This window comes from Hyperolius riggenbachi, chromosome 3 (assembly GCF_040937935.1).
Source record: "Hyperolius riggenbachi isolate aHypRig1 chromosome 3, aHypRig1.pri, whole genome shotgun sequence".
NCBI lineage: Eukaryota > Metazoa > Chordata > Amphibia > Anura > Hyperoliidae > Hyperolius > Hyperolius riggenbachi.
In genome coordinates, this window is record NC_090648.1 from 33,522,927 (window position 1) to 33,549,437 (window position 26,511).

The 26,511-nt window shown below is 46.0% G+C and overlaps 1 protein-coding gene across 1 annotated transcript; it reads left to right on the plus strand.

The window, feature by feature from the left end:
- Window positions 1-4,235: 4,235 nt before the first annotated feature.
- Window positions 4,236-22,658, plus strand: LOC137562011 (zona pellucida sperm-binding protein 3-like). Its single transcript, XM_068273354.1, has 8 exons — window positions 4,236-4,688; window positions 7,730-7,842; window positions 15,232-15,335; window positions 15,414-15,588; window positions 15,679-15,799; window positions 17,584-17,675; window positions 18,706-18,836; window positions 22,395-22,658. Exons 1-8 carry the CDS (start codon window positions 4,236-4,238, stop codon window positions 22,637-22,639), a joined length of 1,434 nt encoding a protein of 477 aa, XP_068129455.1. The 3' UTR covers window positions 22,640-22,658.
- The last annotated feature ends 3,853 nt before the right edge of the window (window positions 22,659-26,511 follow it).

Consider the following 26,511-nt stretch of genomic DNA (forward strand, 5'->3'; position numbering starts at 1 on the left):
TGCCTGGTAACTGCTCACTGCTGCCTGGTAACTGCTCACTGCTGCCTGGTAACTGCTCACTGCTGCCTGGTGACTGCTCACTACTGCCTGGTGACTGCTCACTACTGCCTGGTAACTGCTCACTGCTGCCTGGTAACTGCTCACTGCTGCCTGGTAACTGCTCACTGCTGCCTGGTGACTGCTCACTACTGCCTGGTAACTGCTCACTGCTGCCTGGTAACTGCTTACTGCTGCCTGGTAACTGCTCACTGCTGCCTGGTAACTGCTCATGCTCACTGCTGCCTGGTAACCGCTCACTGCTACCTGGTAACTGCTCACTGCTGCCTGGTAACTGCTCACTGCTGCCTGGTAACTGCTCACTGCTGCCTGGTAACTACTTGCTAAGCACACAGCTCAACTGCTCATGGAAAAGAGGTCTTAGACCTGGAACCCACTAGAGCAGTTTTTGAGCATTTAGCGAGTGCTTTCAATCACTAGCGATTTCCCTAAACGCTCTGCCAATGTAAATGGATGGGACAGATTCCACTAGAGAGATAGCGGTACTTATCCGTTAGCCGGGCGCATCCGGCAGGTGGCGCTAATTACTATTCCCCCTCCAGGCCGACATGGATAGTAGGGAAAGATGTAACTCTGGTGGAGTTTTGTCGCCACCTAGAGGATGCGCCCGGCTAACGGATAAGTACCGAGATAGCGATTAAGGAAATCGCAATCGCAGGACATGCAGCATTTTGGGAGCGTTTCCATTCTATTGAATTGTATAGGAGCAGGGAAATCGCTCCCAGGCTGTATGTAGGTACACCCTCATTCTACACGGAGGTGGCAAAATTGGTCAGTGATTGGTCAATTATAATTGAAAGAGTGTACTAGGCTGGTACACACATCCAACTTTTATTGGCCAATTACTGACCAATCTTACTACTTCCATGAAGTGTGAGCAGGGCTGGGCCGAGGCAGAGGCTGGAGAGGCTCCAGCCTCAGGGCGCAGTGTAGGAGGGGGCGCACGATTCATTCAGCTGTCATTCCTAATTGTGTTTGAAGCAGAAATAAATAAGAAAAGGGGATACATGGCAGTGACTGCAGGCCAGATAACTAGAGATGAAGGTGTTGGGGAGGTTGTGGGCCCTGTGGCCCTCTTAGTCTAATAGCAATCAGTGTGTGATGGCTGGGGTGGGAGGGCTGGAGGGGTGCACTTTGGTGTCTCAGCCTTGGGTGCTGGAGGACCTTGTCCCTGCTCTGAGTGTGAGGACCAACACAATTTGAATACTGGTGGTAAAACTTGTCAGCGATTGACCAATCAAGATTGAAGGTTTGTACCAGACGTTAGGTGTCTCTCAGATGGGTGCCTGGACTCCGTACTTGTCAGACAGTTCAGTTTCGTATTGCGTTGTCAGTGCATTTTTAAAGTACATGCACTACTTTATTGCGTGCATGTGCAATCAAATCAAATGTAATTTTGCACATCACATCAAGTCAAATGCAAATTTGCACATCATGCATTCAAATGGGACAGAGCCCTTTAAAAACACACCAAAAACCTCAAACGCTAACGCACAAACGCAGCAGCATTAAAACGTAAGCGTCTACAATCCTTGGGTGATTTGCGTTAATCGCCGGCGATTAGCGCAAACCAAACGCAAGTGCCTGCACCATTTTCAGGCGATTTCCCAGCGATCGTGTTTCAGTGCTATAGAAGCGCTAATCATGATCGCGGGAAAATCACTGCAGTGTCCAGTGGATTTTTCCGTGTGAAATTGCGGAAAAATCACTCCCACAAAATGTTTTGCGGTTTCAAGTGTGAATGGGGCCTTACTGCAAAATTAACGACATCGGCGTGGCGGTAAAAATTTTCCACATGTTTTCCGCATGCGAGTAAAAAAGTGTGACCGCTGGCGGTAATTTTGGGGTAAAAAAAAACCTTTGCTGCATGTGTGATTGTTAATAGAGCCCAATACATTTATTTTGTAAAAAAAACATGAAATTTCCCCCCAAGTGTGACCCCTGCCTGACTAGTGTTAGGCCTCTTTTCCACGGACCGCTGATAGGCAGTGAAATGCCTTTCAAACTCTCTCAATTGCTCACTGCTGCCTAGTAACTGCTCATTGCTGCATGATAACTGCTTACTTCTGCCTGGTAACTGCTTGCTGAGCACACAGCTCAACAGTTCGTGGAAAGGAGGCCTTATGCAGTTTGAAAAGGGACCGACTGAATCCAGCCAAAGTTTGACTGGTGCATTAGCTTCATAAATTTGCATACAAGCAGTTACCAGGCAACAGTGATCTGTTACCAGGCAGCAACAAGCAGTTACGAGGCAGTTACGAGGCAGCAGTGAGTAGTTGTGAGAGTTTGAGAGGCATTTCACTGCCTAACTGCCTATCAACAGTCTGTGGAAAAGAGGCCTAACTGATCTTTCCTAGTGATTAGGGATCAGGATGGTCAATGAGACCCAAATAATTCTGAGCTGATGCAAGATTATGCAGATTTTGCATGCGAGCATTTGCAGCTTGAAAATTGACCATTTTCAAGCTGCATAAACTCGCATACAAGGGGTATCATTCATAAACAGGCTGTCGGTAGTGCGGGAAAACACCGTTCTTCTCCGCAACCGGTAATTAAGACTTCTGGGTGGCTATTCATAAAGAAGTCTGCCTGTTGCGGAAGAAGTGCGGAGGTTTTCTGGAGGAAGCTGGCGGCAGCGTGGCGGAAGACATGCGGAAACTTAAAAGCTGCCCGATTCCCTCCCTGCGCTGCTCTGTCTGATGCTGCTTGGGAGGTCCCTTCCATTCATTTATATGTATTCCGCCCGCCTATCGCTACTGTCGAGCAAGCGGTATTTTCCTTCCGGATACCGCTTGCTCTAATCTTTATGAATGGATGTGTTTGTTACGTTTTCTAGATTAATCTAGAAAAACTCCGCACAAGGCGGAAATGTATCGCTCTGTCACCTTTTCATGCGGAAAGAGCCTTTATGAATGGGGCTTATGCTGAGTGGTCGGGAAAGTCACCGGTGTTAAGCATTTCCGCATGCGGAAATGCTTTATGAATGATACCCATTATCTGCATAGGGTATCATTCATAAACAGGCTGTCGGTAGTGCGGGAAAACACCGTTCTTCTCCGCAACCGGTAATTAACACTTCTGGGTGGGCATTCATAAAGAAGTCTGCCTGTTGCGGAAGAAGTGCGGAGGTTTTGGGTATCATTCATAAAGAGGCTGTCGGTAGTGCGGGAAAACACCGTTCTTCTCCGCAACCGGTACTTTAGACTTCTGGGGGGGCATTCATAAAGAAGTGTGTAGGTGCGGTGGCAGTGCGGAGATTCCCCGAACTAGGCTGGCGGTAGGCAGGCGTTAGGCAGGCGGAGACACGGAAGCTGCCGAGTTGATACATTTCTCCGTGTTCCGCTCGGCTGCAGCTGCCTGGGAGGTCTGTGTGTCTCCATTCACTTGCATTGGTATCGCCACATCAGAGGGAGCGGGACTTTCCGACCTGACACCGCTGGCGGTATTCTTTATGAATTAACATTTTGCTACATTTGTTCCGTTAATCACCGCACAAGGCGGTGATTTATCACTCTGCTCGGTATGTCTTTTTTTCATGCGGAAAGAGCCTTTATGAATGCTGACTTTGCCGAGTGGTCGGTAAAGTCAGCTGTTTTTAGCATTTCCGCATGCGGAAATGCTTTATGAATGATACCCTTTCTGGAGGAAGCTGGCGGTAGCGTGGCGGTAGGCATGCGGAAACTTAAAAGCTGCCCGATTCCCTCCCTGCGCTGCTCTGTCTGATGCTGCTTGGGAGGTCCCTCCCATTCATTTATATGTATTCCGCCCGCCTATCGCTACTGTCGAGCAAGCGGTATTTTCCTTCCGGATACCGCTTGCTCTAATCTTTATGAATGGATGTGTTTGTTACTTTTTCTAGATTAATCTAGAAAAACTCCGCACAAGGCGGAAATGTATCGCTCTGTCACCTTTTCATGCGGAAAGAGCCTTTATGAATGGGGCTTATGCTGAGTGGTCGGGAAAGTCACCGGTGTTAAGCATTTCCGCATGCGGAAATGCTTTATGAATGATACCCATAATCTTGCATCAGCCTTGTAGTATTTGCATGTCATTGACCATCCCTAGTAGTGATAATAATGCCGATTTGCCTCAGCTGGGTTGTCAGCAGGGCTTGTGGGAAAGGTATAAGAGGCAGGTATCGCCCTTTCTTTCATTGTACTGCTTGTTTCTCTGTTATGATGGAGTTAGTTGTGTGGTGGCTGCTGTTGCTGACATGTAGCTCAGCGTCGGGTGATATTAGAGACGACGTGTTGAAGAGAAGCAGTCGCCAGCAGGACTGGGGAAGGAGTGGATCTCAGCATAGACATGGGTCAGCTGACTGGCATCCTAGGGGGCATTTACCTGTGGATGGCCAGCTCAGAGGATTGGGTCAGTATGGTTCTCATGGCAGGTATAGTGGAGGGATCCCACGACAGCTCCCAACCCCGCAGCCCCTGGGATCCTCAATCAATGTCCAGTGTACTGAGGACACCCTGCTGGTCTATGTCAGGAGAAACTTCTATGGCAATGGGATTCTGGTGCAACCTTCAGACCTCAGCCTGGGACCCCAATCCTGCCTGCCAGACCCCAGGAGTAATGGCACTGTAATCCTCTTCCAAAGTAAACTCCAGCAGTGCGGCAACACCTTGCAGGTGGGTAGCCCTTGGGATCTGGGAACTTGCACTAAAATGTGTGCCTGAAGAGGTTTTTTTTTTTTTTTTTTTTTTTTTTTACCATTGTAGGGCAGCCCATATGCCAGGCTTTCCTGATTTGTCTCTGCAAGTATATGGGTTGCCCTACAGTGGTTAAAAAAAAGCTTTATTTCTGCACATATTACTGACCATTTAACACACTTGCCGAACAATTACCAATTTACCCCGCTTTTATCAACCACTTATCGCACTCTGTAAATTTTTAGTGAATACTCAGAAAAGTCAGGAAATTATTTATCACTGGAGGAAGTTTTCCAACCCAAAATTGTTACTGCACATGTTGTGAATAGAGCCCAATGTACCAATCAAGCTTTGCAGGTAGTGCGATAATGACTGGCCTGCTTCCACTCTGTGCAGTTTGTAACTGTGCTGGTACAAACTACTTCTCACTGGCCATCAATAGTCAGATTGAAGACTAATGGTGCCAATACATGGTACAATTTTTTTTTTTTTTTTTTCCCCCCCTCCACTCTTACCATTTCTATGTAGTATAAGTGTAAAGTAAGTGAATATACTGAGGATCCTTTTTTTGCAGTTCCCTTATATTACATAGCAATGGTAAGATTGGATGAACAATTGTACAGTGTATGAGCACCAGAAGGATAAGCTTCTGAACTCCATGGCATTCTAGTTTGACTTTCCAAACAAATTCGTGATTTTTTTTTTGGGGGGGGGGCCCAAGACTGAGTATTAGGCCAATCAAAATGTGTAAGTTTACTGCAGTTTCCAATTTGAAATGTGTATTATGTATAATGGTGTACAAATGCAAAAAAATTCTGCAATTTTTAAACAAATGGACTCTGAACCGAGGATATGGATTTTTTTTTTCCTTTTTAAAATACCAGTTGCCTGACTCTCCTGCTGATCCTGTCTAATACTTTTAGCCACAGCCCCTCAACAAGCAGGTGTGTATGTGATTCAGCCACTACTGCAGCCAGAGAGATCAGCAGGACTGCCAAGCAACTGGTATGGTTTAAAAGGAAACATCCATATCCCTCTGTTAAAGGGACACTTAAGTCAAACAAAAAAATGAGTTTTACTCACCTGGGGCTTCCAATAGCCCCCTGCAGCTGTCCGGTGCCCTTGCCGTCTCCCTCCGATCCTCCTGGCCCCGCCGGCAGCCACTTCCTGTTTCGGTGACAGGAGCTGACAGGCTGGGGATGCGAGTGATTCTTCGCGTTCCCAGACACATTAGCACCCTCTATGATGCTATATGGTATATGATATATGCTATAGCAGCATAGATGGCGCTATTGTGGCCAGGAATGCAAAGAATCACTCGCGTCCCCAGCCTGTCAGCTCCTGTCACCGAAACAGAAAGTGGCTGTTGGTGGGGCCAGGAGGATCGGAGGGAGACGGCGAGGGCACCGGACAGCTGCAGGGGGCTATTGGAAGCCCCAGGTGAGTAAAACTCATTTTTTTGTTTGACTTAAGTGTCCCTTTAAGGTTCCCTTTAATTACGACAAAATAACAGTCCACAGAAATCGAACACTTCTGGGAATGCGGAATTCTGTCAGTCGGTATTTTGGACTATCTCTACTGAAGACTAACATTTGCTAAGCCAATCCTTTGGTAATTCCAGCTGGCATTAGAATTAATGTGACTTGTGTGCAACTTGAGCTATCAAAATTGGCAGGGAATGCATTATAGCACATTTTCAGAAGTATGAATTATTTGCATCTCATTAGCATACCTGTGTCCAGGGCCAGATTTCTGGCAAGGCCACATAGGCCATGGCCTAGGGCATCAGAATTTATGCATTTAGGGCAGCTGATGGGGCAGTAAAGTGACAATGACCATTTGTATCATTCATCCTGCCTGGCTGTGGGCGGCAGCCTGCGCAAGTTGCATTGCCTTGCCTCCTGCCCTGAATCCTTTCTGCTTGCCTCTCCTCCCTCAAGTGACACATGCTGAGCCAGCCAGACCTGTTCTGTCCGCGGCTGCCCTGAAATGCATTGACTAGCAGCTGTGGACAGGCTCACAAACTTACTGTCCTGACTCACAGCTGCCCCCTCACATTACAACAAGCAGCTAATTTGCACACAGAGCTCCAAGCACAGCAGCCAGCATTCAGGCATCCAATGGCACAGCTTGGGAGGAGTCATTTTGCCAGCACTGCAGCATGTGACTTGCGACAGGCGACAATTTAAAATTCCAGCGGTGGAAGTGAAACACCGGCCAGGCAGCGATCATGGTGGGGCAGGCAGCAAAAGTGGTTAGCTGGCCTTGGGTGGTAGAAAGTACAAATATTGCCCTCCCTGTGTCAGATAATTCTGAGGTGTCCAGAATTGTGCCTATAAAACAGGCTTGTATCATGTAGCTGAGGCCAAACGAACTTTACACAGCTCTTCTATTTGGGAGTAACCTGTTAACAATGTGCGTAGTTCTGCTTTATCTTAAAGAAAACCTTAACTGAAAATTAAAAGTCAAAATAAGCATACACAAGTCATACTTACCTTCCATGTAGTCTACTCCTCAGTGTCTTTCTCCTGTCCCACGTCATGTTTGTCACTGTCAAGGGAATTTTCCGTCCTCCATTTTGAACAGTGGCCAGTACCCATAACAGCTTTCTGGTCAGCACACGGTTAAACTGTAACATCGCCCACTTGAGCCATAGGGAAACATGGACATTACCTGGTACATCAGTGTTCCTCTCAGCTATAACTGACAGCAACTGATATTTTATTGACAGCAACTGATATAGTTCAGATCTGACAAAATATTGTCAGAACTGGAAGGGATTATTGTCAGAAGAAAATGCTGAGCTTCTGAGAGGAAATGATGGCAAGGTAACTATGCAATGTTCATTTGAAGTTACCTCATGCGTTTATTTTAAATATTTTTACTCAGTACAGGTTCTCTTTAAATAATGGTAACTTAAATTATGGCAACTTAGTATCACCGCTGTCTCAAAGTAGTTGTGGCTGTATCAGGCAATTTCTATATATAACTGTTTTTTTTTATATATTTTTTTCCCTCAGACCACTTCCACCTACTTGATCTACTCCAGCATACTGACCTACAACCCATCATCTAACGGGGTCATCATTCGTAACAACCCAGCCGTTGTTCCCGTCCAGTGTGTCTTCCCCCGGTGAGTTCCTGGGAGCCATGGCTGGTCTCCGAGCAAAGGGGGTAATATGTCACCAAGGATTTGACTCTTCCAGCGGAAGAACCCATGGTGATCGTAATCGGCAAATTACAATTGTCATTTCATGTAAATGTTTGCAGTTATGCCTATACATAGTTACAAATTCAATACAGATTTTTGTATTGTCATGCACAATTGCGCATTAATTTACGCGTAATGTTGTACTTTTTGGCAGTGAACAGCAAAACCCCCATACATGCTATTGCAACACATGTCAAAGAGAAACTGTAACCAAGGATTGCACTTCATCCCAATCAGTAGCTGATATCCCCTTTTACATGATAAATCTTTCTCTAGCCGTCATACGGGACACTGGAGATGTGGCTCCGCCCATCCAATTAGTGGAAACCACCTGAAAGAGTAAAAAGAGTAATAGCCCCCACCCTCCCCTGGCTCCTCAGTTTAATTTGGTTTCCGTCCCGGAAACACCGAAGAGGAGTAGCTCCCTTAATTTTTATTTTTAGCTTCACTAGGTGGTGAGGCCAAGAGAAGACCGGGTGGCTTGGGTGAGGGCCAGTGCGGTTGTGTGGCAGAATCGTTCTGCATAGGAATTTACTGCCCATACGGTTCTGTGGACCTATGCATAGTACGGTGTCGTTTTGGCAGAGTAGTGCTCCAGGGTTGTGGCCCTCCCTAGTTATGTCTTTTCAGACTACTTGTTTATCTCTCCAGTGTCCCGTATGACGGCTAGAGAATGTTACAGTTAGACTTACCGGTAACTGTATTTCTAGACGTCATACGGGACACCGACCCACCTCTATTCTTGTCGCACTCTCTTACGGCTATTGGATTGGGGGTTTATGGGTTACACTTTTGAGGTGTCTTTTATTTCCTCTCCTCTTCTGTGTTTTATTTGGAAGTTACTTTCATTACACTGAGGAGCCAGGGGAGGGTGGGGGCTATTAATACTCTTTTTACTCTTTCAGGTGGTTTCCACTAATTGGATGGGCGGAGCCACATCTCCAGTGTCCCGTATGACATCTAGAAATACAGTTACCGGTAAGTCTAACTGTAACATTTCCTTTTTACAAACGGACCATCAGGGGGGCTCTGTATGGCTGATTTTTGTGGTGAAACTCCTCCCACAGTGATGTCAGCACCTCACAGCACTGAGGTACTGACATCACACTGTGGGAGCCTTGTTGCATTGTGGGAAATTACAGTGCTTTCCAACTGCCAAAAAAGCAAGGAGCAGCTACTTTCAGTGACATTACCTGTCAGCAGTAAAAATGTCACCATGTGGTTAATGTCAGAATGTAAATCAAGGAGGAGAAATTTTACAATGGGCAATCACTGACTAAATCATTTATACATAATTATGGTAAATATGAAGCACTTTTTTTGTTTTTCACTGGAGGTCCTCTTTAAGGAGAATAGTGGATACAACTAAACCTTGTTGAGAATCCATTTTAAAAATTCAAAGGAGTTTAAAGGGACTCCGAGCTCAGAAAAAAAAAGGAAAGTTGTACTCACCAGGGGCTTTTTCCAGCCCAGTGCTGGTCGGGAGGTCCCACGCTAGCGTCCTGGCTCCTCTCCTTCTCCCCGCTCCGGAATGGCTGGCAGGCCGCAGCCCGGGCGACACTCTCCAGAGTGTCGGGCTGCTTCTTCCGCATATGACGCGGATTACGTCACACGCCGGCCGCCTCGCGTCATCACGGCGGCCGGCGTGAAAGTACTGCGCATGCGCGAACAAAGCGCGCATGCGCAGTACTTTCACGCCGGCCGCCGTGATGACGCGAGGCGGCCGGCGTGTGACGTAATCCGCGTCATATGCGGAAGGAGCAGCCCGACACTCGGGGTAGAGTGTCGCCCGGGCTGCGGCCTGTCAGCCATTCCGGAGCGGGGTGGAGAAGAGGAGCCAGGACGCCGGTGTGGGACCTCCCGACCAGCACTGGGCTGGAAAAAGCCCCTGGTGAGTACAACTTTCCTTTTTTTTTTTTTTTTTTTCTGAGCTCGTAGTCCCTTTAAATTTGAAAAATGCATTTTTAAAATTGATTCAAAACAAGTTTGTTTTTTTGTATCCACTAGAGATGGCTCAAAGTTCGGGTTCTCGTGTACTTTATGAACCGCAATAGACTTCAATGGGGATGCGAACTTTGAAAACTACAAACATTTATGCTGGCCAGAAGTGGTGGAAGAGATGTTGCAAGGGGTCCAACACCTGGAGGGGGGCATGGCGGAGTGGGATACATGCCAAAAGTCCTGGGAAAAATCTGGGTTTGACGCACAGCAGGGTTTTAAAGGCAGAAATCGCATTGCATGCTAAATTGGAGGCATAAAGTGCTTTAAAACATCTTGCATGTGTATACATCAATCAGGGAGTGTAATTAGAGTACTGCTTCACACTGACACACCAAACTCACTGTGTAATGCACCGCAAACAGCTGTTTTAGTGACGGCAGTGCTGGACTGGTGCGCACCATGGCAAGAGTGTAGGCCATGGCGGTTTTCAAGCCCATATGGTCGCTGGGCTGAGGTAGCTCAATGATAGAACAGTGATTGTTCAACTGATCGAATTAGGTCTGTCCACAATGAAGCAATGACCTTATTTTGGGTGTGCCCCCCAGCACTTTCATATAGCCAGCAGTCAATGCTTAATTTTGATATGCAAGCCCCTTCACTGCTGCAAGGTAACGATCACGAAGGGGAATTGACACGTACATTCCTTTTGTGGTGTTGCAGCTGCAGTGCAGCCAGAAAAATTAGGCAGGCATGTACACCCACCAGGAAAATTATTATAGCAGCCACTGCTAGCAGCGGCCTTAAAAATTCAGTAATCCACCTGGGAGTCCTGGACCCTGTTGGTGGTGACTGAGAAGGCAATCAAGCAGCCTGCAGGCAGAGATGCTGTGTGGGGACTGGGGACCGACTTAGTCTTGAGGCAGGCAGTCACATGGTGTGCAGGCAGAGATGCTGTGTGGGGACTGACTTAGTCTTCGGGCAGGCCTGACCATGCTTTGCAGACCACGGGGTCAGATGGACCCTTGACCCAACGCTGTGTGCCAGAGATGACCCCACTTGCCTTTCAACATCATGGTACAGTTTGGGTATCGCCTAGAGGGGGGAGAGAATGAATTGAAAGGTATGCACTGACTTGACTAATACAATGTGCAGTGAACAGGTATGCAGTGACATGGTCTGACTGGTATTACAAATGTGCAGCTGTCACACACAATGAAAAGGTAGTCACTGAATGTGCTGGGCCTTGCACAGTATGGTAATTATCAAGGGCCAGCTGCAACTGCCTGACAGGGCTGCATATGCAAGTGTCAGTGGGTCACACAAAAAACAGATCACAAGAACATTCACTCTCAGAAGTTGTTGGGTGCTTTTTAGCAATAAGTATTGGCAAGGAGCAAGCTAACAAGCCTAACCTTTCATTTTGCTAAAAGGGTGTGTGCATCAACCAAGTGAACCCTTATATACCTGGCTTAGCAGATGAGGCTTAAATGGCTTATTCATGAGGCATAGCTCAAGCAAATGTGCATTCGCTTTCGCCTGCCAGGATATGCAGGGTTCTGCCAACTAATTCACTGCAAAATTTTTGCCCTGTGGGGGATCAGTTTGCGCAGCATTTAGCACTTATCCAGGATCGACATGTGAAGGCCCCCCAGGATCCCAGGAAAAGGGGAGCCAACAGGGCACTCCAAGCACTCTCACTGCTCAGAGACCCTGCAGCTGCCCCCCTCCCCCTGGGGGAGGTTAAGTGCGAGCGCCCCCCCCAAGCGCTGCCACTGCCAGAGCTGCCCCCACCCACCTCCCAAAGGATAGGACCAGAAGCAGGAGATTTGGGCGCATGAGACAAGTGGACAAAAAGGGCGCCCCATTCACTCCCATTATAAATATCATTTAATGGGCGCCGAACAGGGGAAAAAAGGCGCCGGAGATTTTTAAGGATTTATAACTGTTTGTGGTGGTTTAACTTTACAAAATGAGCCCGTGACGAATAACGTTTATAAAGATACTAAATCACTATTTCTAAAACATTATCCACCCAAAAAAAATTACATTTTTTTTTTATTTACATTTTTTATTTATTAATGTCTGTAAAACATTATCCATAGGGGTTCTCAGGTTTAGGCACCAACGGGGGGGGGGGGGGGGTCTTAGGTTTAGGCACCAACGGGGGGGGTCTTAGGTTTAGGCACCAACAGGGGGTCTAGGGGTTAGGGATAGGTACAGGGAGGGTTTTTAACAAACGTAAATATAAGTTTCAGTTTACAAATAGGGAAGATTAACGTTTTAAGAATTGCCGATCTCATACACATTATTTAGTGATTTATAAATTCTTAAAACTATTTGTAAATGAAATTCTACACAATATTTCAATAAACGCTAATACTGTGTCGTTTACACCACACGCCCTTTTTTCCAGACGCCCTTTTTTGATGTACACGATAGGACCTACCTTATTTCGTATTGCGTCCAAGTGCATTATTACGAATTAAGCTTTCCCTATGTCTCCTGCAGCAACTCTCCCTTCTCTATTTACTGCAGCCACACGAGTGAGGATAATGGCTGACGCAGCTGCCTTATATAAGGTGGGGGGGGGAAGCTTCAGGAGGGAGTGTAGCCTGATTGGCTACCATGGGTCAGTTGAGCCTAATTTAGTATAGGGGCGGGTAGAACTCACCATAAAGTTTGTGCGAATAAGTTTGTGGCTCAACCGTTCGGCCATTTCTAGTATCCACTATTCCCCTTGACATGCAGCAATTTTGGTAGCAATAGCAAGTATGGGGGCTTTGCTGTTCACAGCCAAAACTGGCATGAAATTTGAAAAAGATGTGTAATTATGAATGTTTACAATTACATATGAAGTGAATTACGATACATAGTTACATGGTTATTTGGGTTGAAAGAATACCTACATCCATCGAGTTCAACCAGAGACCAAAGTACAACACCAGCCTGCTCCCTCACATATCCCTGTTGATCCAGAGGAAGGTGAAAAACCCCTTACAAGGCATGGTCCAATTAGCCCTAAAAGGGAAATTCCTTCCCGACTCAGATGGCAGGCATAATGTGTAATTACGCATAGGTGGAACTTCTGCTCATCGCTAGGAAGAACGTGCTGGAATTCCAGGAGATACTCCAGCTATCACAGCAACTGGAGAGAAATATTGTGGGGCTTTTTAGCTGATTGAACCTCAGTTTTGTTAAAACAGATTATTTCTACTGAACTGTCACCCACAGGATCTAATCCTGGTCCCTGTCCAGCAACATTCGTCGCATAGGAAAAGCAACAAACTATTTTTGATAGCTAACCTCCTCATTGATGCATTGGTTTTGAATGCAAATTGTGTAATCTGCCCATGTTTTGGGCTCAGCTTTAGGCTTTTTTTTTTTTTTTTTTTTATTCTCCATAGCCTTGCATTGTAAAAAGATTTCAGTTAAACAGTGTGAACTGTGCTATAGGAAAACATGGGCATTACTTTGAATATCAGTAGTCCTTACAGTTATAGCTGACAGCAACTAATTAAGGCCTCTTTTCCATGTACTGAGTTGTGTGCTCAGCAGTTACTAGGCAACAGTGAGCAGTTACCAGGCAGTTGTGAGTTTGAGATGCATTTCACTGCTTAACCTCCCTGGCGTTCTGGACGAGCTAGGCTTGTCCAGAGACGCTGGAGGTCACCGCTCAGGCCCCGCTGGGACGATTTGAATACTTTTTTTTTTTTTTAAAGTGCTTGCTGCGTGTTGTGCCTGATCGCCAGCGCTGAGGGGTGGATCGGGACTCCCTGTGACGTCAACGTCGCAACAGGGGAAGCCCTCCTGGAAATCCCGTTCAGAACGTAATTTCCGGACGGGTGATTGCGCCTGCAGCGATAGGAGGGGTGGGAGGGACGCCACGGGGAATCATGTAGGTAGCACTAGGCTAGCTACATGATAAATTTAAAAAATTTTTTTTTGCAAAAAACGTTCCCACGGGAATCAGAACGCCAGGCAGGTTAACTGTCTGTGGAAAAGAGGTCTTAGTGCGCATACACACCTCCCAATGTTGCCACTTCCATGTAGTATGAGAATTTACTTGAACTCATTCAAAATCCATCATTAGGGCTGGTCAATGAGCTGAAAATAACGCTGAGTTGATGCAGAATTGGGCAAATTCTGTGTGCAAATTTATGCAACTTGAAAATGGACTAACCAAACCCTGCAATAGGTTACAATTGGTCAATCTTTGCATACAGAATTCTAATCATGTCATGACTATGAATTCTTCATCTCCTTGTCTATCCCTACCCCCTCATACTACATGGTGGTAGAATTCCCAATCATTGGCCAATCAAAATTGTATGTAGATATACCCCTGTACATTCCAAATCACTTTACCCTGAACAATTATGCAGGACTGGCCTGCATGCTCTGGCCACATGTATTTCAGTCCTGGACCTTAAAGGTCGGAAAGATGGATAACCAGCACTTTTAAAAGGAAAAGTATCTCAATTCTCAGCTAATGTTTCTGATGTTCCTCATCTACATTGATCAGCTAGATATTTTGTGCTAATCTACTTTGAGACCCAGCAGGAAACCTCTTGGAAAACAGTTCTCCAATCACAGCACCTGATTACAGCGCAAAGAGTTTTGTTTAGTCAGATAGTAGTAGACCACCTAGCAGTTTGAAGGGGTGCTGTCCACCCAATCACAAAAGCAGGATTTCCAGTTGGGTCCCCAAAATTAGACTAGCATTAGCTCTCTCGTGGTTAGAAAGGCTGTTATAATTTAGCCTCTTAAGGTCCGTACACACGCCGGACTGGAGGCAACGACTGGTCCGTCACCTCCCGCTTGGTGGGAGTTCCAGCGACAGTCCGGCGTGTGTACAGTCTGTCTGGCGCCCGGCGGATCGCTCAAACAGCCGTATCAGTCTGCCGACTCTGTACACACGCCGGACTGTCGCTGGAACGCCCACCCAGCGGGAGGTGACGCCAGACCAGTCGTTGCCTCCAGTCCGGCGTGTGTACGGACCTTTAGTGTGCTGTGCTGCAATGTAGAATGCAGGATAAGAAAATATTAATCCGCCTCATGGCTTCCTTTGCTAGCACACCAAGAATATTTATTCACAACTTCCTTTAGACACAGGATGTAGTAAGTCTCTTACCAGAACACACTGCCACTCTATGGTTACAGCTAGTAGTAATGCATATACAGACTTGCTAAATACAGTCTAATAAAAGTTGTATTCAAACCCTAGTTCACTCACTTTGTCAAAAAGGACTGATATTAATCACACCATTTGTGTACTTTGTACATTTCATGAAAACAGCCAAGACTCCATCATGCTGGTATCATTTTATTCATAAAGTACTACAGAAGGTAATTTTATGATCTCTTCTGCAGACTTGGCAATGTCAGTAGTGATGCCATCAAGCCAACTTGGTCTCCATTCAGCACCACAGTGTCCACAGAAGATAAGATGACCTTCTTCTTGCGTTTGATGACTGGTAGGCAACTAGCCATAAATATTCAGCTCTAGGGAAGAGGTGGGCTTTGAATGTATTAATCTTGTGCTATCTTTGCAGATAACTGGAGTGGACCCAGAGCTTCCTCTGTCTTCCAGCTAGGAGATATCTTCAATATAGAAGCATCCGTGGACAGTCAGAATCATGCTGATCTGATCCTGTTTGTTGACCGTTGTCAGGCCACCCCCACTGATACAGCTTCTGGTACAAACTATGACCTCATAACTGCCAATGGGTAGGGTTTTAGTTTACTTTGTGAGATAGCTGTAATGGAACTTGCTATAGCAACTTTCCTTCTGACTGGTGCTTTGGTTATATTCTGCAGGTGTCTGGTGGATGGGGTACAAGGTGATGCGTCTTCAGCTTTCCAGTCTCCAAGGATCCAGCCAGATGTGCTACAGTTTACCATAGATGCTTTCCGCTTCTTGGGGGTGCAGGACTCTGAGGTGAGGCTCAAAGGGGCAAATTCAGTTGTGGCATGGTTTACACTACAGGGCCGGTTCTCCCCCCCCCCCCCCTTTCCTCATCTGGGGCTCCCCCTCCATATTTGCGGCGGCAGAACACTTCCTATTCCCAGCACGAAGATCTCTGCACCGCTACTTAGTGACGTCACTGACTAGACCAGAGTAGCGGCGCACAGATCTACTTCACGCTGGGAATAGGAAGTGTTCTGCTGCCCGCTGCCAGATGCTCAAATCTGGAAGGGGGAGACTGCCCCCTTCCCCATCGCTGTGCCCACCGCTCCCTCTTCTGTGTTGCCACCCCTCCTGCTTGAGGGGGCAAGACATTTGTTTGAGGGGGGCCCCGACCCCTCTCGCCCTACGCTAGAGCCAGCCCCGTTACACTATGCTAATCCTGATGTTGGTTCTGAGGGATCTGACCACCTGCAAGGGATAAACATAGGAAGTTATAGAATTGAGGAAAGGAACACACTAGGCAGAAACACTAGCATTCCATAAAACCAGTGGTGTAGCCATAGCAACTGCTAGGGGGCCCTGGAGAAGACAGTGCCTGGATGGAACTTGATGTGTTCACTATTTTGCTTTGTTGCTCCACCTTCTGAATATAAATTCCCAGTTAACTCATATTAAGGTAGGGGCCGGTGGCATTGCTCAAAAGAGCCTAGAGATGTTGGCCCCATGAATTTTGCTATGGGGCCCTATATTAATGTCTAACTACGCGGCTACGCCACTGCATAAAATGCTAGCATTAGTGCGCAATATAAGTCGATGGGCCACATGGGAAAATGCATGTATTCTAGTTCTGTAATGTGCGTTTATATAAAAAAAAGTTACTTAGCTTTCTAAAACGCACAGTGCATGCGCCTGCTGTGCTCCTCTGGATGGGAAGGTGGTGTGCTCATTCTTAATGCTTCTAATGGACATTTGGTGCTCTGGAGGGCCACAAGATGTCTGAAGGGCTGCATTTGCCCCCCCCCCCCCCCCTCCAGGTCTTGAGTTTGACACCTAAATGTATTTGGCAATCTCCACTTCTCACAACATTTCTACATTTCCGATCTCCGAGGTACGCACCTAAATTAACTTTGCCCCAACTTCCATAGTTTTCAGAACTGCACCACTAGTTCCCATCCAGAGGTTATATAATTTTTTAGTTTATGGAATATTTAACTGTCAGGTCCATGTACAGTGTATGCAGGGCACAGCCTTTTCCAGTTTACTTTCCCTTGATGGGAGCATCTCTAATTCCATGAAAGTTAGGTGGAAAGGACCCCATGCTTAGTAACTTGTTCTTCCGCCCACACCCAATCCTCTTGCATGGCCTTGCCTACTCCAGGTAGTCTTCTGTGGCCCACCAAAACAATGGGGGGGGGGGGGGGTCTTCTATATCAACTTAACCTCCACTGACTCGGAGTGGCAATTCTGACTCTGGGTAGCCGCTGGGAGGTATGCAGAGGCGGCCTCTACCCCCCCCCCCCCTCATCCCCATTAGGATTATTTAACATCTAAGAGCCAGCTAAACTAAAATCCTGGGTGCACACTACTTTCCTGTCCTGCCCTCTATACTTCACATGCAATGCTTCACTTATCTATTCTGCCTCACATAACACACCACCTAGCATTCTATTCTTCCAACACTTTTGCCAAATACACTACAAACATATTTGTTTTAGCTATTGTGCCATGTGTTGTAAACTATAAAGCACCACACAATGGAAGATGGATTTGTATTAACGTTATATTTTAAAAAATTTTATTTTTATTTTTTTTAGATCTACATTACATGTCATTTGAGGGCTGCTTCGGCCAACCAAGTTCCTGATCCAATGAACAAAGCCTGTTCCTTCAGCAAAACCACAAATAGGTGAGATCAGAGTGGACATGGTCCACCTCACAGCCACTAATCATCCTCAACGCTCATGCCAGAATCTTAACATTATCCTGTTCCCGAAACTTACTTGCATTCTTGATCCTTTTAGACCAAAATAACCATCTTGAGCTGTACTCTGCCACCTCAACCCCTTATAACAAGGGTAGCTCTTCTCCACCCCCACCAAACAGTATTAGGAGGTCCCTCAAAATGCTGTTGGTTTTAGTGCTGATTATGGCTTGAACCCCAGTCAACTTCCACTTTATAAATTTCGATTAGGAGAGATGTTAGGCAAGTGAAATTTCATGCCTATCTAACATTTGGTCCATACTTTGTCAAACTCTTTGGAAGCTTTTCAGTTTTCATAGACCTCTTTAATAACTGACTGGGAAGCCTACATTAGGCAGGAGCTACTCAAAGGAGGGCAGCTATGGTTCCACCGCAGTATGAGAACTTTCATACCCTAGAAAGCAAAGTTCCTAATGAGGGCTTGGCTTCTCCTTTGGGGGTGTCGTAGTTCCTAGTCCCGTTGGGAGAATGTGCCTTGAACACCTTATTTGTACCGACTCCTTTCATATTTAAATGAATTTGCAGACCGGCTGTTGTGCCTTGCCACACTTCAGGGCCTGCCACTCCCCTCAGCAGAACACTGCACATTTTTGGGGGGTGCAGTCTAACTGCAACACTAAACCTTCCAACCAGACTAGCCTCATGAGGCAAGAAAGGGAATAAGGGTGCCACCATAGGCCATACTGTGATTTCACAGCTATCGTGGCACTCTGAGTATTTTAGGGGCTGCCAATCTGGAGCCCAAATTAAGAGGGGGGGGGGTGACACAATAATTTGACCGCTGGCAATAGCTGGAAGCCAAATTAAATCTTACCCCACTGAATTGGAGTTTCAGAGAAGGAATAGTAACAGGGTAAGCCTTCACCTGGCGCACACCCTCATCTCTGGTACTGGCAGAAGGCTGCTAGACTCAAAACATCTGTATATATAACTTTTTTTTTTTTTCCCTCTCCAGTTGGTCTGCAGTAGAAGGCTCCAATAACATTTGTCAGTGCTGTAATTCTGGGATCTGCAATGTGCTCGCCAGTCAGGCCAGGAGTCGGGGCTCTGCTGGGAGGCCCAGAGGCTTTGGGAAGAGACACATTGGTAAGATTATCAACTTATGGACATGTTGTTTGTGGTGCTGGTGTTTGACCATTGTCCAATCATAGCCCCATCTACAGCTCCAGATTTCTATGTCTAAGCCAGGGTTTATCAACACGGTCCTAAAGTCCTCTCAACCATGCATGTTTTGTGGCTATCCAGAGGTAGTTAGTGTCTCAGAGCATATTACCTCACCTGTGAAAGTTTGTAGTTTTCTGCAAAATTTGCACTGCTGTGGGTACTTGAGGCATGAGTTGAGAAACCCTGTCCTAGACCACTAGGGGCTGTTACAGGTATGAATCTATTCCATGCTTCATGGTGCCCAACTCTTATAATGGGAGTATTGTCAGTGTTTCCGAATGGAATGGCTTGTTTTCAATCTTCAATGGTGAAGGGATTACTTCCAAGCTAGTAGCTGCAGGGACAATTATAAAGCTCAAAGTAGCTTGTGACCGGTTTCCTGATCTATTCCTGTATGTATGGTGTCTCTCCACCATTTCAAACCCATAACCCCAGATAAACTCTCTAAAGGCTATTTTATTTGCAACTCTGTAATGACACTATACAGTGGGCTGAAGCATGGTGCCTGGAAAACCTTGTTACTTGATTGGGTAGTTAGAATGTACACATTTCTGGATGCCAAGTAGCCCTCGCTGGCCCAATCTAAAAATCTGAAGCATCTTCTCGTTGTCTTGCCAAGTAGAACTGGCCACCTCCCCAAAGTTATGAGTGTATCAGTAAGCTAGGACCTCTAAGGGCTAGTTCACATTTGAATCATGATTTTGCAGCTCAAATTTCATGTTTACCACGATTTGCAATTCCCATTCAGTAGAATGATGATCGCAACGCAATCGCCAAGGTGCTGCAGTAAAAATATATCCATAAGGATACATTGTTAGTGTTTAGCAGCATTTTGGTGAACTAGCCCTTAGGGTTGGGATTTGCATTTGCTCTTCAAATGTAAACTAGCCCTTACAACTTGCTGCTGGCCTGAAACCCTTTTGGGTTATCCTTTAGCTGGGCTTAGAGGTTATAAATGTTAGCACATGTGTCCTGTCTTTGCAATTCTGGTGACACAATGGACTTGGAGGCTAGCAACTACTTGATGTAGACCAGCGGTATCCCAACTGGTGTGTTGCGGGAGTGCCGGCTGTGTCACTGCTCATCTCCCCTGCTCAATCTCATCCCTGCTAATTGCCTTCCTATTAGTGCAGGGCTACAAGAAAATGACCACTGCCATCCACATTTGCAGACATCAGTAGCCATTTTCTTGTAGCCCTTCACTAACTAGTCAGAGGGCATAGGCAGAGCATCGAGCACAAATGCTTGGAGGGGAGGACCTTTTGTGTGAGCACTTGGCAGCAGTACACTGTCCCTGTACCACCTGTCATATAGCATTCTGTGCCAGCAGCAGCAAATTATTCCTACAGCCCTTCACTCATTGTGCAGCAGCATTGTGTCCCTCAACCCCCCCCCCCTCCCCATTGTTTTAGCAGCAGTATATAGTCCAGTGAGCGTAATCGGCTAATTACGTTTACTCAAAATTTCGCATACATTTTTGCATGTATGCTTATACGTAATTACGATTTGTAAATTCAATTGATGTTGAAGTTTGTAATTTTGTGCAATTTTTGTGTATTTCATGCCGACGAAGGTGAATAGCAAAGATTTACATACCTGGGGCTTCCTCCAGCCCCATCAGCCTGGATCGCTCCCACGCCACCTTTCTCTGCTGCCTCAATCTGCCAGTACCGGGCCCCGTAAGTGCAGTGCACTCCCTCCGTACTGCGCATGCGTAAAGAGATAGAGTCCCTGTGGATGCGGAAAACTGGCCACGTCGGTGGAAGTGAGGCCCCCATTCACATTAAAGCATTTTGCCGCGATTTTGGCAAAACGCTAGCACTCTTTAAAAGTGCTAGCATAATGAAACACTATGGGCCTGTTCTTACTAGGGCGACTTGCGCTAATTGCCGCAAATCGCCCAAAATGGGCAGAAACGCAAACTCGTCACCTGCACCATTTTTTAGGTGATTTCCAGGCGATCGCATTTCAGTGCTATAGAAACGCTAAACGTGATCGCGCCAAAATCGCCGTAGTGTTCAGTGAAAAATCATCATTCCTGCCAAAACCGCCAGACTTTTGCATTTTGTAAGTGTGAATGAACCTGACAGGACTCGGTACCGGCGGATAGAGGCAGCAGAGAAAGGCGGCGTGGGAGCGATCCAGGCTGATGGGGCTGGAGGAAGCCCCAGGTATGTATACATTTTTCTTTCCATTTTTAAGGCTTTTGAGAATCTATTTTTAAATATGCAAAAGTTTTTAAAACTGTCTTTGCATATTTGAAATAGATATTTTCTCAAACTACAAGGTCTTTTTGAAATTAGGGCTAGAGAGAACATAATCAAGGGCTGCAGCAACTCTCTGCTTCTGGAACAATGGGAGGCCCCCAGAGCAGTGGTGAGAGAAATTTCACACATGCAAAATTTTGCAATAATGCATTGTAATGTGAAATTTCAGAGAAAATCTCAATTCATTTTGTATTTAATAGTATTCCATAATTCCATGTAATGTTTTGCGTAATTCACACAATTTTGTGAAATTGTGCCGACTTTAGTGGGCAATAGCAAAGCCCCTGTACAAGCTATTGCTACACATGTTAAGAATATTGGGTACAGGTTAAAAAAAGTGTGCAGAAAAATGCACTCGATCTTCTGATTTATTATCCTTTATTTTTCTATCAAACATATATCTGAATGTTTGGCATTGTGTCAAGACCTGGAAAAGGTTGGGAACCACTGGTTTGGACAATCGCCAAAACAAATATTTTAATGCACAATCCAAGGTGAACTTGCTACCTAATCTCAATGGTGGAACTCCTGGGTCAGATTAACCTCCCTGGCGGTAAGCCCGAGCTGAGCTCGGGCTATGCCGCGCAGGGGGAGATCTCAGCCCCTGGTGGGGCGATTTCTGTGCTGTAAATTGCTGTGCGCGCAGCCAGCACTTTGCTAGCCGCGCGCACAGCTTGATCGCCGCCGCTCTGCGGCGATCGCCTGCACGCAGCGGCTGGAGGGCCCCCCCCCACCAGAGCCCTGCGCTGCCCGGATCAATGAGTTCCGGGCAGCGCTATGGGCTGGATCGGGTGTGCCTGACGTCAGGACGTCGGCTGACGTCCGTGACGTCGTCCCGATCGTCGCCATGGCGACAGGAGAAGCCAAAAAGGGGAACGTGTTATATACGCGTTCCCCTGTTTGCTATAGATGCCCGCGACGATCGGACTAGAGGGCCACATGCGCCCTCTAGTGGTGGTTCATGTAGCTACCACTCTGGTAGCTTTACATGAAACAAAAAAAAATTAAAAAAAAAAAAATTTTTAATTAGGAAAAAAAAACTGCCAAGGAGGTTAAGGGAGTTGGCTGGAAAAATGGACAAGCCATTCAATAGTTTGATGTATGCTAGTTACTAAAATGTGTAATGTTTTTGCTGGTTTCTCATTGCTCCTACAATCACTAGGCATTGACTACCTAAAATGATTTAATGTCCACCAAACTTCCTTCTTTGCAGGTCATGCAGAAGAAAGCAGCCAGATTGTCCTTGGTCCTCTCTTGGTGATTGGTGCAGAGGGCCACCATGCCCCACAAGCAGCATTCAGCTTGCCTTCCAGAATGCCCCAAGAGTCCACCTCTGTAGAGCTGCTGGTGTTGGTGGTGGTGGCTTCAGTAAGTCTGGTGGTGGTTGCTGCTGGTGTTGCAGTAATTTTGAAAACTGTTCTGAAAAAGTCTCCTCGCGGAGAAACTGTGGAGCAATAAAAGCTTTGTGATCATTTAATTCTGGTCTTGTCATTCTTTAAAAAGCTTCCATTTTGTATTAGATTTCAATATAGGAAACGTGCACAAGTGCAATATCTGGCTTGACTGACACATTGTATCAATTATGAAGGTCTGTGCCAATATACAGCTAATACTAGCAGTCATATGCTACGTACACACATGCGACAACGATCGTTCGTTGAGAACGACGAATGAACTTTTAATTGATGAAAACGACCTATGAACTTTTAATTGATGAAAACGACCTAAGTAAAGTTAGTTTTAAAAGGTGTGTAACGATCTGATCGTTAGAACAAACGTTACATCACAAAAAGCAACTATTGCGCCTGCGCATAAAAATGAGAAGTTTTCAGAGAAATAGTGAAATGCGCATGTCAAGCCTAGTACGAACAACCGTCACCAGCAATGTACTACTTTTGCAAACGATCGTCGTTGGTTAAAATCCGCAGAGACAGAACTTTCTTTTGTAACTATTTGGCTCGTTCGTCGTTTGCCTTTAATAGTCAGTGGTTCGTTTTTTGTAACGATCGTCGTTGGTAAAGATCGGGGAACGATGGTTACAAACGACTAGTCGCATGTGTGTACGCACCTATAGGAGGGGCAAATCAAATTTCAATCTATCCTGGCTCCTCCCCAGAGACAGACTGGAGAGGTTCTTTTAGGACCACCCCCTTGACCTTCTCTTTAACTCCAGCGTTGAAGGTTGCCAATGACTCCTCACACCCAGAGCCATTACTTCAGGTTTTGGGCCATCTCTGCTGAGACTTCAATGCGGAGGTCCAAGCAGGTCTGTGCTACTGTGCAGGCTGTATGGCAATGCTTTAGGGGTACAGAACTGGAACAGCCTGGTGGAGGACACGGGAAGCTTCTGGAGGATCCAGAGGCTTCCCTCTTCTACTAGAGTAAGGATCTAACTTTATTAAAATACCTCATAGGTTTGCTTTAATTTCCCTTGCAGTAAAGCCAACAGAAGCTTAAAGGGAACCAGAGACTAAGCACCCTTGTGTATTTTACCATATATATCAGTAACATTAGAGAAAACACTTACCATGCTGTCTGTTTCATCCTCACTGCTAAGTGTCTTATCAGCAGTCACACGAATCCCAGACTGAGCAATTAAATCTGGCTTTGCTGGGAATGATTATTGCTGAGTCATTATAGCATAGCCACAAGGGGGCAGGCTTGGGCTTGAAATAACACCACAGAAGACAGACTCAGCTTTAATCTTTCCGTAGCAAAGCTAGACGGAGCAGCCTGAGTGCTCAGTCGGGGATTCTTATCAGAGGTGATAACAGTCAGATTACACAGAGAACAATGAAACAAAGAGCAGATTAGGTGTTTACTGTCATGTTCCCACTGATAAGGTCAAATACAAGAGGGTGCTTCATCTCTGGTTCTCTTTAAAGGAATACTATCGATACCCAAGTGTTCTAAAATGAGTGTGCAAATGTCTAAGTAGCTGTGTAAACATTTTTCCTACTTTTCATTTTAAATATCAGAGGCAAAAGCTGTAATTGAGGGTAGGATTTAGCTATATTGGGACAAATCAATTGCAGAAGGGGTGTCTGCTTCAATGCACAGCCAGAGTTGCATATCAGACTACAGAAGGCAAATGTCAAACATATCAAACTCTGAAAGCAAAAACCTATGAAAAGCTGTGACAATTAGTTACATTTCCTCTGCTCTCTTCAGACACTTCAGTCAGAAACAGCTCCCAACAGCTGCAGCTCCTGTGTCCTGTCTCTCTGTTACACACAGAGCTACACATAGGCCTCGATTCATAAAACTGCCTGCGAGCGGGGAAAGTCGAGCGGGGAAACACCGCTGTCGGTATTTCCGCCTTCAGGGTGGTAATTCATAAAAATTTAGCTACTTGTGATATACGTGCGGAGATACTCCGCTGTAGGCAGGCGTTAGGCTGTCGGGAGACGTGCGGAAACAGGGGAAGCAGGCGGAATCCCTCCGTGCGGTGTTCTCTCTGCAGCTGCTTGGGAGGTCTGTCCCATTCACTGCAACGGATTCCGCACGCTTCTCGCCACATCAGAGGTAGCGGTAATACCCGTCCGCATACCGCTACCTCTAATCTTTATGAATTGACATTTGTTACTGTTGCTGTGATAATCACCGCGCAAGGCGGTGATTGATCACTCTGCTCGCAAATGTCGGCTTTTCATGCGGAAAAAGCCTTTATGAATGCATATTTTGGTGTGTGGTCGGTAAAGTGAGCGTTTTTGCATTTCCGAATGCGGGAATGCTTTATGAATCGAGGCCATAGAGTTAACTGATCAAGTGTGAGGGAAATTTCCCCTCTCCTCGTGTCTCAGTCAGCCATCAGTTTTGGCGTCAGTAAACTTTGAATGTATTTTGCTAACAGTAAACAAAGGTTGCTACTAAAATGTATAAACCAGTACTTAGCAGCACTTCCCAAACAATTCCTATGTCAATTGAAGAAAAATATGTGAATTGATTGTATTCCATTAATGCAGAGCAATGGCACACAGCTGGCATTTTATGCTCCTCTGGGGGATCCAGATGTAGGCATCAATTCTGCTTCCCCCTCCACGGAGGTTCTGAATCGCTCTGGTATATACATGTGATCTCACTAGTTAGTGCCACCCAGAGGATGGAGGGAGAATTGCAGTGCTAGATTCCAAGTAGCAACCCCCCCCTGGATTTAGGGTTAGAAATGACACTAACATTCAGAAACTATCATACCACCAGGGAGGTTAAAGGGAACCTGAAGTGGGAGGCTGCCATATTTAATATCCTGTTAATACCGGTTGCCTGGCAGTTCTGCTGATGTATTAGGTTGCAGTTGTGTCTGAATCACACCAGAAACAAGAATGCAGCTAATCCTTGTCAGATCTGACAATCCATGTCAGAAACTGTTCTGTTGCATGCTTGTTCAGGGGATATGGCTAAAAGTGTTAGAGGCAGAAGATCTGTAGGATAGCCACGCAACTGGCATTTCTTAAAGCAAAATATGGCAGCCTCTGACCTTAAAGGGAACCTAAGCTGGAGTTACAAAGTTCAGTATTTCCAGTCTCAACAGATGAAACAAATGGCATCCTCAGCAGTGGTTGGATTTCAGTGACAACCTCTAGAATGAATTTGGATGCTTGAAGCATGACTGGGGTGGGACTAAGCTTGTCTGTCCAGCTCATGTGGTCAGAACTAGGTGCTTATACACAGCAGAATGTAGAGATCACTTTCATAGCACATCACTTCTTACTGTTAATCAATGGTATAGTGATGATCAAAAAACGCCTGTTTACTCAAAATTTGGAGGTGAGAAGGGGCTGAATTCACAAAGCTTTACTGCATGTGGTAAAGCAGGAAACTTTTTACAAAATCTACTTGCTAAGGCTATTGCTGCATGAAAACTAAAATTGACTAGTGACTGAGGTAAATGTCCACTTTTTTTTCCCCCCATACCTTCATCGCCCCCCCGCCTCCATAATCTCCAATGACTTCTAGAGAATCTACCTAACCTGCTCTCTGCTCCGACACTCTGGATGTCCACCCCGAGCATCACTTGTGAGGCTCCAGGACTTTTCTAGAGCAGCCCCCACTATGGAACGCCCTCATTTTACCCATCAGCTTTGCCTCCACTTTCAGCTCATTCAAGTAGGCCTTAAGCCTGGGCAACACTAGCAGTGCTTTACTAAGTGGTTGTGATTTGAAAAACTCTTGTTAATGTATGGCTATGGGGGGAAAAAAACCTCAAGTGCGATCACACACGTAGCACTAGCGCATTAGCATACATATCACATTAGCAAGACCTTTTCAAATCACAAGCTCTTACCAAAGGCTTAGAAAAGTGCTGCTAGTGGGTTCCAGGCCTTAACCTC